The sequence below is a fragment of the Melopsittacus undulatus genome (assembly GCF_012275295.1).
Source record: "Melopsittacus undulatus isolate bMelUnd1 chromosome 2 unlocalized genomic scaffold, bMelUnd1.mat.Z SUPER_2_unloc_1, whole genome shotgun sequence".
Classification (NCBI taxonomy): Eukaryota; Metazoa; Chordata; class Aves; order Psittaciformes; family Psittaculidae; genus Melopsittacus; species Melopsittacus undulatus.
This window is the reverse complement of record NW_022993931.1, coordinates 89,326-104,372: the sequence shown is the minus strand read 5'-3', so window position 1 is coordinate 104,372 and position 15,047 is coordinate 89,326. Positions and strand designations below refer to the sequence as shown.

General features: G+C 63.0%; 1 protein-coding gene across 1 annotated transcript; it reads left to right on the top strand.

The window, feature by feature from the left end:
- Positions 1–2,400: 2,400 nt before the first annotated feature.
- Positions 2,401–13,370, top strand: LOC117438035 (RING finger protein 121). Its single transcript, XM_034073394.1, has 9 exons — positions 2,401–2,472; positions 4,796–4,833; positions 5,511–5,652; positions 6,092–6,246; positions 6,644–6,751; positions 8,190–8,310; positions 10,772–10,905; positions 12,080–12,181; positions 12,552–13,370. The coding sequence occupies exons 1-9, from the start codon at positions 2,416–2,418 to the stop codon at positions 12,670–12,672; spliced, it is 978 nt and encodes a 325-aa protein (XP_033929285.1). The 5' UTR covers positions 2,401–2,415; the 3' UTR covers positions 12,673–13,370.
- The last annotated feature ends 1,677 nt before the right edge of the window (positions 13,371–15,047 follow it).

Sequence of the window (15,047 nt, the reverse complement as noted above, 5' to 3'; positions counted from 1 at the left end):
TGGGATCCCTCCAGCCACGGGCAGAGCCCTCAGCAGGACAAGATCCCTTTGGGATGGTGAATACCATGGATGGGATCCTGAGGGATTGGAGAGGTGGGAACCTCCTGGAGCTCAGCTGGAATACCCCAGGCTGGGGCATTCCCTATCCCAGCTCACCGGGTGCTGAGCTTCCTCCTGCGGGATCCCGATCCCAATCCCACAGCTCCGGGACCCCCTGTGCTGGTTCTGGACCAACAGCATCCATGTGGGGCACCTGAGGCAGGAGCCTCTTCAGCCTCAGCTCCTCCTCCTCCTCCCTGCGGCTCCTGGGCATGAGGAGAGCAGGGCCTGGGAGGCAGCAGCTCAGGGATGGGATGGAGCAGAGCAGCCCCATGGCAGGAACAGAACCGGGATCTCGGGTCCTTCCCGACCCAGACCCGTCCAGGGCTCCACGTACGAGGGCAGTGCGGGCAGGAGAGGCAGGGACGAGGCAGGGCTGGAGCTCCAGGCACTGTCCATGGGCTCGGAGCCCTCCTGTGGGACAAGGGATGATGCAGGAATGGGGCACACACCAGGAGCTGTGGGTTCATGGGCACACACCGGGAGCTGTGGGTCCAGGGATGGGCACACACCAGGAGCTGTGGGTTCAGGGATGGGGCACACACCAGGAGCTGTGGGTCCAGGGATGGGCACACACCGGGAGCTGTGGGTCCAGGGATGGGCACACACCGGGAGCTGTGGGTCCAGGGATGGGGCACACGGATGAAGGAGATCCCGAACCGGCCGTGCCTGCGGAAGGGCTGGAGGAGCGTGAGGTGCAGCCGGTCCCACATCTGCCCCAGCGCCGGGAAGTCGGCTGCAGGGATGGGAAGGGATGGGATGGATGGGATGGATGGGATGCAGGAATGGGATGCGGGAACGGGACACCCACCCTGTGTTACCCCAGGTAACACCCATGGGGCTCCAGCACCAAGAGGCCAGGGCACAGCTGGCAGAGCAGTCTCTGCTCTCCATCCCTCTGTTCCCATCCCCATGGCTCTTCCCTATGGATGCAGCCGTTACCCTCGAACATGCACACGCCGCAGCGGTTCCCATGCCCGGGGACACACCAACATCCATGTATCCCATGGGAACGGAGCGCTCCATCTGCAGCTCCAGGGCCGGGGGGGTCTGCACCGAGCAGGGTCTCCAGTGGGAATCTGGGGTCCTGCTGGGGGGCAGAGCCGGGAGCACAGCGGCTTGGGGGGCAATGGGAGAGGAGGGATTGTCTGTGATCCCTGTTCCTGGTGTGATCCCTGCTCTTGGTGTGATCCCTGTCCTGGTGTGATCCCTGTCCTGGTGTGATCCCTGTCCTGCTGTGATCCCTGTCCAGGTGTGATCCCTGTCCAGGTGTGATCCCTGCTCCTGGTGTGATCCCTGTCCTGGTGTGATCCCTGCCATGCAGATGGGGTCTGACAAGGAGAATCCTGGAATGGTTTGGGTTGGAAGGGACCTTAAAGCTCCTCCATTCCCAACCCCTGCCACAGGCAGGGACCCCTTCCACTGGAGCAGCTGCTCCAAGCCCCTGTGTCCAGCCTGGCCTTGAGCACTGCAGGGATGGGATGAGCCCAGCACACACTATGGATCATGGGCAGCTCTTGGCTGCTGCTCCCACAGTTCCATGTGGAATTCCCAGCACATCCCACACCAGATCCCTGCAGCTCCAGGACCCTCAGCAGCAGCTCAGGCCAATCGACGCCTTTCCCAAGCTCCCCCCATAGGGAACCTCTGGGATCTGTGAGGACAAGGACACCACGGAGCTGATTTTGACTGGAGCCATCTGGGATCTCCTGGAGCTTCCTTCCCTGCGGAGCCAGTGGGATCAGGGCAGGGCTGTGGAGGTACCCAGCATTCCCAATGGGAACAGAGGGATCCAGCACAGAGGAACCCAGCATTCCTGATCCCGATCCCAGTTCTTGTCCTGATGCCGGTTCTTGTCCTGATCCCGATCCCGGCTCCGGTCCCGGCTCCGCCGCGGTGCATGCCGGTCCCTCAGTCCCCCATCGCTAAGGGTCCGTCCGCCGTGTGCCCCCCCCGCTGCTCCGCGCTCAGCGGCACCGGAGGGCGCAGGGGACGGGAGGGGGCGGGGCCGCTCCCGGGGCTGTGACACCGGCGGGGGGGGAGGGGGGAACCGGTGCTACCGGAACCGGAAACCAAACCGGAACCGGATCGGTACCAAACCGGATCCGTGCGTCCCGTTCCGGGCCTGGAAATGTCCGACGGTCCCTTGCCAGTGACAGCTCTGGCCCCGCCGGCGGCTGTCCCGCCTCTGCTCGGTTCTGATTGGTCTCTGCCTCACAGCCGCGCACAGCGATTGGCCCGCTCTGCGGCGGCGTGGCCGGTGATTGGCGGACGGCGGCGGAAGGAGTTGGCCGCCGGGGACGGAGGGGGGGCAAGATGGCGGCGGTGCTGGAGGTGGAGGTTGGAGGCCCCGCGGAGCGCGATGTGGAGGAGGTGGAGCCGGGACCGGGGGGGGGTCATGGGGCAGGGGACGGGGGCTCCATGGGGCAGGGGCTCCATGGGGCAGGGGACGGGGGCTCCATGGGGCAGGGGACAGGGGTGTTGGGGGCACCGAGTGGCTCCGGGTTCGGGGACATGGGGGTGTCCATGGGGCGGACGGACACGGGGGGTCCGGGTTAGGGGTGTCCATGGGGCCGGTGGGCACGGGGGGGGTCCCCAGGCCCCGGTGCGGGCCCAGGGCCGTTGAGGCCGGGGGGTGAAGGCTGCGGCTGGAATCCCTTGGGAATGCTGCAGCCGCGGACGGGGCTCCCGAGCCGCTGCTGTGGGTGCTGGGGCTGTTCCCAGGCAGGGGGTCCAGGATCCCATAGGATTATGTGGGATCGGGGCTGTGTTCCCAGGCAGGTGTCCGGAATCCCATAGGAATGTATGGGAATGGGGCTGCAGGGAGCTGTGTTCCCCGGGCCAGCCTCATGGCAAAGCCAGCAGTGCATGCCAGCACTTGGGAGCTCCGCATCCCAATGCCAGCAGTGGGGAAGCCTCTTCCCTGGAAAACCTGGGAACATCCGGAGCCTGTGAGCCCTGGCAATGGGATTCCTGGTGTTCAGGAGCCAGCGGTTGGGGCTGTGAGGAGGTGACACCATGGGGCTGATCCCATCCCGGGCGGGGATCCCACAGTACCCGCTCCCATGGGCACAGATCCATATCCCGCTGTTGTCCTGAGCGCCAGGGCTGAGCCGGGCTCTGGTTCGGGTTGGATCTGTTGGGATCTCCCCGCTCAGGATGTGTCCTGTAGTGACTGTGGGAGCTGGAGCCTCAGTGCTGGGATCAGGGACACTTGTGCCTGGAGCTGAGCATGGATCCTGCAATGGGATGGGATGAAGGGACCTCAAAGCTCCTCCATTCCCAACCCCTTCCACTGGAGCAGCTGCTCCAAGCCCCTGTGTCCAACCTGGCCTTGAGCACTGCCAGGGATGGGGCAGCCACAGCTTCTCTGGGCACCCTGTGCCAGCGCCTCAGCACCCTCACAGGGAACAGCTTCACCCCAATATCCCATCGAACTCTTCCCTCTTCCAGATTGAAGCCATTACTCCTCATCCCATCCCTTGTCCCAAGCCCCTCTCCAGCTTTCCTGCAGCCCCTTTAGGCACTGGAGCTGCTCTCAGGTCTCCCCCAGCCCAGCTCTCCCTGCCTCCATGTCATTGCTGCTCCAGTGCTCCCAGCAGCTCCATTCCTGCCCCCAGGGCAGCTCCAGTCCCTGGCACTGCTCTGAGCCCTCAGCTGCTTCCCGAGGGATGCTCCATGTGAGCTCCTGCCCCCCTGGGCTCTCCCCACAGCAGCCTCACACCCCATGGGAGCAGCCCCATGTCCCAGCTGGTTCTTCCCCAGCTGGATCCATGTCTGTGTCCATGTGTCCTGCTGGGACCGTTCCCTCTGCCTCTGATGGGCTTTGCTGCCCTGTGTGTCCATGGGGGTGTCCCCATTGCCCAGGAGGGACTGAGGTGATCCCAGGGGTGTCCTGGTCCAAAGGCAGCCATGATCCCTGATCCCATGATCCCCAATCCCATGATCCCTGATAACAGCAGTCCTGGGGAGCCTTCACCCATGTCAGCACTGCCCAACCCCCCCCTTTCCCATTGGAACTGGGGGGATCTGGCAATGGTTCGTTGCTGCTTGCAGGTGCTGCTCCCTGTCCTGGGCCCTGCTGGGGTCTGGGGCTCTGTTCTGGACATGCATTGGGATGCTTCTGTGTGCCCAGGGATGTGTGGCTGGGATGTGATGTGGGATGTGACCTGTTCCTTGGGAATGGGATGGTTGGAACAGCTTTGGCTGCAGGGGAACCTGGGAGTTGAAGGGAGAGGAGAGGGGAGTGATGGAGCTGATGGAGCTGATGGAGGAGCAGGATGCTCCCGGTGCTGCCTGGAGCACAGCTCTGGGCTGCAGCCTCATGATGGGCACATGGGGCTTCTCATTGAGACCTTCCAAAGGCAGAGTTCCCATTGTCCGTGTTGTGCAGGAGCCGCTGTGGGGTCTTCATGGGTGCTGTGCAGGAGGGGGGGGTGCTGGGGATGGGTGCTCCTGTGAGCTGGGATGGGTGCTCCTGTGAGCTGGGATGGGTGCTCCCTGTGAGCTGGGGATGGGTGCTCCTGTGAGCTGGGATGGGTGCTCCTGTGAGCTGGGATGGGTGCTCTCTGTGAGCTGGGATGGGTGCTCCTGTGAGCTGGGATGGGTGCTCCCTGTGAGCTGGGATGGGTGCTCCCTGTGCTGGGAACTGGGATGGGTGCTCCGGCACAGGCTCACATCTCACTCCTCTCCGCAGGTGGATCTGTCCCACTTGTCCCCAGAGGAGCGGTGGAGGTGAGTGTGTGAACTGGGATGGAGCTGACCTGCAGAGCTCCTGATCCTGCTGCTGCTGCTGCTCCTGTTCCTGTTCCTGCTGAGCCATCACCAGTGCAGCTCTCACTGTACCCAGCCTTGGCTCCAGCAGCCCTGGCTGCACAGCATCAGCCTCAAATGGCTTGGGATGGAGGCTGAAAGCCATTCCCCTTGGCCTGTCCCTACATCCCTTGTCCCAAGCCCCTCTCCAGCTTTCCTGCAGCCCCTTTAGGCACTGGAGCTGCTCTCAGCTCTCCCCTTCAGGAGCCTTCTCTTGTCCAGGCTGCCCCAGCCCAGCTCTCTCAGCCTGGCTCCAGAGCAGAGCTGCTCCAGCCCTCGCAGCAGCTCCATGGCCTCCTCTGGCCTCGCTCCAACAGCTCCAGGTCCCTCCTGTGCTGGGCTCCCAGCTCCAGAACTGGATCCAGGCTCTCCCTGGGGTTGCCAGCGCAGGCAGAGGCTCTGGGCTGTGCTGATGGCAGCTCCACTCCCACAGTTAAATCCCAGCCCATCTCAGGGTCCCCTTTAGTCACACTTGCACCCATCCTCACGCTGCTCCCTTGCAGTGCCCGGCTCTGCCCTGTATCCCTGTGTATCCCTGTGTATCCCTGTGTATCCCTGTGTCCCCCCGTGTCCCTCAGGCTCCTGCCCTGTCCCTGCAGGGTGGAGCATGCCCGGATGCACGCCAAGCACCGCGGGCACGAGGCCATGCACGCCGAGATGGTGCTGATCCTCATTGCCACGCTGGTGGTGGCACAGCTGCTGCTGGTGCAGTGGAAGCAGAGGCACCCTCGCTCCTACAATGTAAGTGTGTCCCAGGCTCCGGTCCCTGCCGGCCTGGTGCTCAGGTACCCGTTATCTGCCCGGGATCCCAGTGGGGATGAGGATGGATGCACATCCTCAGTGCTCATACCCCAGTTTCACATTGTGCTTTGGCACTGGGTGATGGGATGAGCACATCTTGGGGTGTCCTGGGGGTGACACAAGGAGGAGCTGTGTTCTCCGGGTGCTTCCCCATGGAAGTGATGGAGGCTCCTTGCTTATTGCCCCCGAACCAACCTCACCATGGTGATGTCTCCAGGCTCCTCTGGGAACCTCAGACCAAATCCCTTTGCCCATCCCCTTCTGAAGCACCCCAGGAGCTCAGCCCCATGGCCACAGACACCCTTGATCCCCTTGGAGCAGGAGAAGGGCTGGGAGGGTGTTTGTGCCCAGCTCCAGAAGCCTCTCCTGTGCCCCACAGATGGTGACCCTCTTCCAGATGTGGGTGGTTCCTCTGTACTTCACCATCAAGCTCAACTGGTGGCGGTTCCTGCTCATCTGGGTGCTCTTCTCAGCGGTCACAGCCTTTGTCACCTTCAGGGCAACACGGAAGCCTCTGGTGCAGACAACACCCAGGTCAGTGTGGGTCTGCAGGAGCCTCCTTGTGGCACCCCAGACTTTGCCCTTGGGAGCAGCCCAGGGTGGCATCCGGCACCCGCTGGCATCCAGCCCCATGCACGTGGCACTGGGAGCCTGGCCAAGGGCATTCCCAGTGTGACTCACACTGATCCCAAGGCTGCCAGGTTGGAGTCAGGCACCGAGCAGCCCATGGCAGTGCTGGAGCATGGAATCACAGAGTGGGTTGGGATGAAGGGAGCTTAAAGCTGATCCAGTTTCAGCTCCCAGCCATGAGCAGGGACCCCTTCCATGGAGCAGCTGCTCCAAGCCCCTGTGTCCAACCTGAGCACTGCAGGGATGGGGCAGCCACAGCTTTTGGGAACAAGCAGCTCAATCCTGGCTTCATTCCTCACAGGCTGGTTTATAAATGGTTTCTACTGATATACAAGATCAGCTATGCCACCGGCATCGTGGGCTACATGGCTGTGATGTTCACCCTCTTTGGGCTTAACTTATTGTTCAGGTGAGTGAACCTGCTGCTCCTGTTGGGGCTGGAACCCTCCGTGTGGGATGGGGACCTGGCCGCAGTGCTGGGACACACTTGTCTTGGCCAGCTGATGGTGAGCAGGCTCAGAGCAGCTTCTGGGTGTCCTCCCTGCATGGGGAGCTTGGGTTTGGTGCTGGTACCTCAAGAGGCTCAGCTGCATCTGCAGCTCTGGGGTGTCGACCTGCAGGGATGTGGAAGCAGTAACTGGGGCTTACTGGGAGCTGATCTGGTGCACGAGATGGAACCATGGAATCCCAGACTGGTTTGGATTGAAGGGTCCTTAAAGCTCCTCCAGTTCCAACCTCTGCCAGGGGCAGGGACCCCTTCCACTGGAGCAGCTGCTCCAAGCCATTTCCAAGCCATTCCCCTTGGCCTGGCCCTCCAGGCCCTTGTCCCAAGCCCCTCTCCAGCTTTCCTGCAGCCCCTTTAGGCACTGGAGCTGCTCTCAGCTCTCCCCTTCTCTTGCCCAGGCTGCCCCAGCCCAGCTCTCTCAGCCTGGCTCCAGAGCAGACACTTGGGGTGTTAGGTCCATGTCTTCCCTCCAGTGCCACTTGGAGCCAACCAAGCTGCGGTGCCTCAGGAGCAGGGACTGGGGTTGTAGCTACAGCCCCTCTGTGGGTGATGCTCCTGGTGCTGTGTGGGTCCCTCCTGTGGCATGGTTCATGCTGGGGAAAGGGACCTGGGGGTCCTGGTGGATGGGAGGATGACCATGAGCCAGCAATGTGCCCTTGTAGCCAGGAAGGCCAATGGCATCCTAGGGTGCATTAGAAAAGGGGTGGTTAGTAGGGCAAGAGAGGTTCTCCTGCCCCTCTACTCTGCCTTGGTGAGGCCGCATCTGGAATATTGCATCCAGTTCTGGGCCCCTCAGTTCAAGAAGGACAGGGAATTGCTTGAAAGAGTCCAGCACAGAGCCACAAAGATGATGGAGGGAGTGGAACACCTCCCTTATGAGGAGAGGCTGAGGGAGCTGGGTCTCTTTAGCTTGGAGGAGACTGAGGGGTGACCTCATCAGTGTGTACAGATATGTAAAGGGTGGGTGTCAGGATGATGGAGCTGGGCTTTTTCAGTGATATCCAGTGGTAGGACAAGGGGCAGTGGGTGTAAACTGGAGCATAGGAGGTTCCACATTAACATCAGGAAGAACTTCTTTATTGTGAGAGTGACAGAGCACTGGAACAGGTTGCCCAGGGGGGTTGTGGAGTCTCCTGCATTGGAGATATTCAAGGCCTGCTTGGACAAGTTCCTGTGTGATGTACTCTAGGTTACCCTGCTCTTGCAGGGGGTTGGACTGGATGAGCTTTTGAGGTCCCTTCCAACCCTCAGGATTCTGGGATTCTGTGGCTGTGTCGTTTGGCTTTGCACCACAGCAGCCCTGGCACAAGGACCTCGGTGTCAGTTGGCTCCTCTCTTGTAGAATCAAGCCAGAAGATGCCATGGACTTCGGGATCTCCCTCCTCTTCTATGGCCTCTACTATGGGGTGTTGGAGCGGGACTTCGCCGAGATGTGTGCGGACTACATGGCCTCCACCATCGGGGTGAGTGCTCCCGGCTCTGCCCTGTGCTGCCCATGGGGCTGGAGCCTGGTGCTCACCAGCAGCAGCCTTGCCCTGCTCACCGAGGCCCCAGCTCGAGGGGGGTCCTGACCTGCTCCTGAGTTGACAGGGTCAGTCCCGACCCTGCTGCAAGGAGGGAGCTCCCCCATGCCCCAGCACAGAGCACAGGGATCTGTTCACCCCTCTGAACCCCAAAAAGTGCTCCCCACTGCGCCTGCAGCAGTGACCCCAGCCCTGGCACACTCACCTGGTAGCAATGACCTGACCCACCAACCACACCTGAGCCAGGACACAGCCATAGCTGAGCCAGGACACAGCCATAGCTGAGCCAGGACACAGCCATAGCTGAGCCAGGACACAGCCATACCTGAGCCAGGACAGCAGCCATACCTGAGCCAGGACACAGCCATACCTGAGCCAGGACAGCCATACCTGAGCCAGGACATACCTGAGCTCTGCAGCAGTTCCCGAGGTCCTGGCATTGATGCTTCCTTTTCTTGGAGCTTCCTGCTCCCTGGAGGTTCTCCCTGTCCAGCCTGGGAATGCAGCCCCTTCCCTGCATCCCCTCGCACTGGGGCACCCCAGGAGCCCCCCATGCAGGCAGGTTTGGTGCTGCCAGGGGGATGCTGCTGCCCCATCTCTGCCAGGGCCCTGCTGTGCCGGTGGTGCTGAGCTGGGAGCTGTGGGGAGCAAGGGGGGTTCTGCAATGGGGAATCCTGGCTCTGTGGGGGAGCAGAGGCTTGGGGGCAGCCCCACGGGTCGGAGCAGTGTCAGGAGTCAGCAGTGCCCAGGGCTGCCCCAGGTGATGCCCCACTCTGCAGGGGCTGCTCTGGCCCCACCTCGAGCCCTCTGCAGCATTGGGCACCTCAGACACCTGCAGTGTGCCCAGGGCAGGACACAGGAGCAGGAGCAGCTCAGGGCACTTGGCTTGGCCAGACTGGAGAAGGCTCCTGAAGGGAGAGCTGAGAGCAGCTCCAGTGCCTAAAGGGGCTGCAGGAAAGCTGGAGAGGGGCTTGGGACAAGGGCCTGGAGGGCCAGGCCAAGGGGAATGGCTTGAACCTGCCCAAGAGAGGGGAGACTGAGCTGAGCTCTGAGGCAGAAGCTGTTCCCTGTGAGGGTGCTGAGGCGCTGGCACAGGGTGCCCAGAGAAGCTGTGGCTGCCCCATCCCTGGCAGTGCTCAAGGCCAGGTTGGACACAGGGGCTTGGAGCAGCTGCTCCAGTGGAAGGGGTCCCTGCCTGTGGCAGGGGTTGGAGCTGGAGGAGCTTTAAGGTCCCTTCAACCCATCCCATGAGGCTGCATCAGGGGATGTTCAGGTTGCACATGAGGAAAAGGCTCATTCATCACTTGGGGGGTGTTTGATCCCTGGAACAGGCTCCAGGTTTGTGTCACCAGTGTCAGGCAGCACCAGAACAGCCACAGCTCAAGGACGATGCTTTGGCCCCATGGTTTAGTCTGAGGTGGTCCTGTGAGGAGCAGACCTGTCCTAGTGACCCTAATGGGTCCTTCCAGCCTGAGACATCCATGATTCCCTGTGGGACACAGCACAAGTGACTGGACGGCTCCATCCCCAGAGCTGTGTGTGGGGAGCCCCTCAGTGCTGCAATGGGTTGGATGTGTCTGGGGCTGCTCCAGGGTTTGCTCTTCATCCCCCCCCACTGCAGACCCTGGATGGAAGCTGTGACCTGCAGCTCATCCTCACCCAGCAGGGGGGGAGGTCCCTGCTGTGGGGCTGGGCTGTGATGGGGGCCCCATCCCCACACAGATCCTGGGCTGATGTTGTGTCCCTGCCCCATAACGGGGGTTTGTAACCCCAAAACAGGGTTTGTAACCCCAAAACAGGGTTTGTAACCCAAAATGGTTTGTAACCCCAAAACAGGGTTTGTGACCCCATAACAGTGTTTATAACCCCATAACAGGGTTTGTAACCCCATAACAGGGTTTGTGACCCCATAACAGGGTTTGTAACCCCATAACAGGGTTTGTGACCCCATAACAGGGTTTGTAACCCCAAAATGGTTTGTAACCCCATAACAGGGTTTGTGACCCCGTAACAGGGTTTGTAACCCCAAAATGGTTTGTAACCCCAAAACAGGGTTTGTGACCCCATAACAGGGTTTGTAACCCCATAACAGGGTTTGTAACCCTGTAACAGGGTTTGTAACCCCAAAATCGTTTGTAACCCCAAAACAGGGTTTGTAACCCCAAAATCGTTTGTAACCCCAAAACAGGGTTTGTAACCCCAAAATCGTTTGTGACCCCAAAACAGGGTTTGTAACCCCATAACAGGGTTTGTGATCCCATAACAGGATTTGTAACCCCACAGGGGCGTGCTGACCCCAGCCCCCATGAGCAGTGCAGGTGTGGGGCTGTGCTGTCCCCATGTCCCCATGAGCAGTGTGGGGCTGTCCCCATGTCCCCATGTGTGACTGCTCTGCCCTCAGTTCTACAGTGCCTCGGGGATGCCAACCAAGCACCTCTCGGACAGTGTCTGTGCCGTGTGTGGGCAGCGGATCCTGGTGGATGTCAACGAGGAGGGAATCCTGGAGAACACCTACCGGCTGTCCTGCAACCACGTGTATCCTGTTCCCCGTGCCCCTGCGGCAGCACCGAGCTGGGATCTGCTGCATACCGGTTCCTGGTGCTGCTGCTGGAGCCTGACCCCTGCCCATGGAGCCCCTGTCCAACCTGGCCTTGAGCACTGCCAGGGATGGGGCAGCCACAGCTTCTCTGGGCACCCTGTGCCAGCGCCTCAGCACCCTCCCAGGGAACAGCTTCTGCCTCAGAGCTCAGCTCAGTCTCCCCTCTCTTGGGCAGGTTCAAGCCATTCCCCTTGGCCTGGCCCTACAGGCCCTTGTCCCAAGCCCCTCTCCAGCTTTCCTGCAGCCCCTTTAGGCACTGGAGCTGCTCTCAGCTCTCCCCTTCAGGAGCCTTCTCTTGTCCAGGCTGCCCCAGCCCAGCTCTCTCAGCCTGGCTCCAGAGCAGAGCTGCTCCAGCCCTCGCAGCAGCTCCATGGCCTCCTCTGCTCTCTCTCCATCAGCTCCATGTCCCTCCTGTGGTGTTCCCCATATCCGGATGCAGGTCCCAGGTTCCCCTCAGTGCCCCAGCCCCACCGGGAGGGGTTTCCCAGTGACTCACCCGGAGCTGTTCCCGGCTCCTGCCCACGGTGGTTTCCAGAGCAGGCTCTGAGCAAAGGCCACACTCAGATCCCAGCTCCTGATGTTCACCCCCAGGAGCCGGATCCAGAGCCTCCCCCCCCCCGTGCATGGGGCTCTGCTCCCCACAGGCAGTGCAGGGTTCCCAGGGCAGGCTCTGTGTGGCTCCATCATGGTTGGGAGGCTCAGCCACAGCCGCCTCCTTCCCCATGGCTCATGGGGTGAATCCCCTCTGAGTCAGACCCAGAGCCACCCGGGTGCACGCAGGTCCCTTGTGCAGGTCCTGGCGCTCCCACCGGCATCCACACCCCATCAGTGACCCCATCACATCCCCAGGGCTGGGGCTCACTCCTCGGTCCCGTGTTGGGGTCACCCCATAAGACCACAGCCCCATGAGCCCCTTCCTGTGTGTGTGGAAGACTCCGCTCCTATGAAAGAGCAGCATTGAGCAACTCATCCATCCCTGCCCGGGGGTGTTTCCTGCCCTGTGCAATGGCTCTGGGCTGGGTTTCGGGGAAGCTCAGTGGTTTCCCCCATGCCTGCTCCTGCCCCCATGTCCCCCAGCCTGAGGCTGTGCTCCTTAACCTGCTGCTCCAGCTTCCATGAGTTCTGCATCCGCGGCTGGTGCATCGTGGGGAAGAAGCAGACGTGTCCATACTGCAAAGAGAAGGTGGATCTCAAGAGGATGTTCAGTAACCCGTATCCTTTCTCCTCCCTTTGGGAAGGGCACGTGTGGGGTTTGGGATGAGCCCTGGAGCTCATCCAGGCTTGCCTGGCACCGTGGGTTGAAGGGACCTTAAAGCTCCTCCAGCTCCAACCCCTGCCATGGGCAGGGACCCCTTCCACTGGAGCAGCTGCTCCAAGCCCCTGTGTCCAACCTGGCCTTGAGCACTGCCAGGGATGGGGCATCCTCTGGGAACACTGACTCTGGATGTTCCCATGGGAATGAGTCCAGGTCCTGCCTCCCCTGCTCCCACCCTCATGGAGGCACAGACCCAGGTCCTTGCCTGGATCCCGGCCCCAGATGCTCAGCTCCTCTCTCCATGGCTCTTTAACTCCATCCCCTCAGCTGGGAGCGGCCCCATGTCATGTATGGGCAGCTGCTGGACTGGCTGCGGTACCTGGTGGCCTGGCAGCCGGTCATCATCGGCCTGGTGCAGGGCATCAACTACATCCTGGGGCTGGAGTAGGGTGATGGAGCCGTGCGGCGCCCGAGCCTCGGACTGGAGCCTGAGCCTCACACCGGTGCCCCAGCCTCGGACCGATGCCTCAGCCTCACACCGGAGCCTGCACCTCGGACTGGTGCCCATCACTTTTAAAGGATCCTTTACCCACCATTCCAAGGTTTCTATTGCAGCCGTGGGAGCCGCACTCGGCCCTGCCCGGAAGCAGCCCCACAGCGGCCAGGACAGGATATGGGGCCGTGGGGCTGCGGAGGAGCCAGGGGACATGGGGAGCTCCCAGCCGTGGGTCCCAGAGGAGCCGAACCCAGGGGCCCTTTTCTGGCTCCCACTTTTGTACGTTCATGCCAGGCCCCAGCCTGGGCACGGAGCTGGGGCCGGAGCTGCTGCTCACCGGGTATGGACCTGGCCCTGACCCTGAGCCTGCGGTGATGGACCCGTTGGATGCGGCACAGGTGGGAGCCGCGCTCCCTGCACCACAGCCTCCTTGAGCCCAGGTATGGACCTGGGACTGGTACATGGGGCACCCGTGGTGTCCCCGAGGGCACCGGCTTGGGGGGACACCGTGGTTCTGCACACACCGTGGTTGGGGACACGCTGTGGTTCTGGACACACCATGGTTGAGGACACACCATGCGGCACCACTCTGGATGCAGACAGGGGCCTCGCACCGGGGCCTTGGGCTCTGGTTTGGGTGAAGCTGCGTCGGTGCCAAACACCAGAACACGAGTCCTGGACCCAGACCTGGCCATGGGTGCTTCTTGTGGGCGCTGCGGCCCCCATGGGGCATGGGGGATGTGTGCGATGGGGACACATGCGATGGGGACACATCAGTGTGCTATGGGGTCCCCCTGTGCTGGGCTCTGCGGGTGCTGCCCCACTGGGATGTACTGGGAGCTGCCTGAAACTGGGCGGATTTGGGGCTTTCCCAAGGGTTTTCACAGCCGGATCCCGCAGGAGCCATGGGGCTGCCCATGGAGGGGCTCCAGGTGGTTCCAGGCTGATCCCAGTGGGAGCCCCGAGCCTGGATGGGACCCGGTCCTGTGTGCCCGGGTGCCCATGGGCATGGGGGGGACACAGTGAGGGGCACAGGGACATGGGATGTGGGGACACCGAGGCAGGCACACGGGATGTGGCACAAGGGACGGACCCCGGGGGGTTCCACGGGACATGGCCCGGGGGGCACAGAGGATGTGGGGCACAGCGCAGGGGACATCACATGTGGGGCACGGGGGGACCCGGGGGCGGTGCCGGTGCCAGTCCCGGCTGAGTCACCGGCGGCCGCTCCCTACCGGCAGCGCGTACATAAAGCGCCGCTGCCCCGAGAGCCGCTGCCCCCCCCACTGCTGCCCCACATCCGCTGCCCCACGGCTGCTGCCCCATGGCTGCGCTCCGTGACCCCGGTACGGGCTGGGAACGGGAGCGGGGCACCCCGCGAGGGACTGAGCGGGGGCAGCTCCTGGGGGGCTGGGGTGAAGGGGGTGCTGGGGGGTGTTATGGGGATGCTATGGGGGTGTACGGGTGGTGATGGGGGTAACACAGGGAGGATGCTGGGGGGTGATGGAGGAATGGCTGGGGGGTACTGGACGGGTGTAGGGGGCGCTGTTGGGGGCAGGGCTCAGGGGTCGCCCCCCAGCCCTGACCCCATCTCTGCCCCCAGCCCCGCTCCTCCTGTCCCTGCTCTGCTGCGCCCTGACCTCCAACTGCACCGGTACGAGGGGATGGGGGGGGGGGTTCGGGTCAGCTCCTGTCCCCTGCTCACCCCAAGGGCCCGGGGGGCACCGCTCACCTCTCCCCCCCTTTGTGCCCCCCCCCCCCAGGACCCATGGCCCTGCAGCCCCCCCGCGTCACCGTCCTGCGGCCCCCGGCGCGCCCCCCCCGCACAGGTGGGTCCCGGTGAGGGGGGGGGGGGAGCGGGGTCCTCCCGAGGGCCCCCCCCCCCACCCCGCGCGTGCCCGTGCCGCAGGTGACAGCGTGACCGCGCGCTGCGAGGCGCTGAGCGCGCTCCCGGAGCTCACGCTGCTCTATTGGCTCGGGAACGGCTCCTTCGTGGAGCAGCTGCCGCCGCACGGGAGCGCGCACGAGGGGCCGCTCGTGTGAGTACGGGGGGGGCGGGGCAGGGGGCGGGGCCGATGGAGGGGCGGGGCCGGCGCTGAGGGCTCTGATTGGTTCAGGGAGGAGCCCCGTCGCCAGGGGGCGGGGCCAAGCGGCGGGGCGGGGGCCGGCGCTCACGGCTCCGATTGGTTACAGGGAGGAGCCCCACCGCCAGGGGGCGGGGCCGCCGGAGGGGCGGGGCCGGCGCTAAGGGCTCTGATTGGTCCAGGGAGGAGCCCCACCGCCAGGGGGCGGGGCCGAGGGGCGGGGCCGGCGCTAAGGGCTCTCAT

Bases quoted from the DNA above. Each gene is read 5' to 3' on its own strand.
- LOC117438035 (XM_034073394.1), top strand. From the start codon at position 2,416: ATGGCGGCGGTGCTGGAGGTGGAGGTTGGAGGCCCCGCGGAGCGCGAT. The intron at 4,834-5,510 runs GTGAGTGTGTGA...CTGTCCCTGCAG, and splicing joins TCCCCAGAGGAGCGGTGGAG to GGTGGAGCATGCCCGGATGC. The intron at 6,752-8,189 runs GTGAGTGAACCT...CCTCTCTTGTAG, and splicing joins GGGCTTAACTTATTGTTCAG to AATCAAGCCAGAAGATGCCA.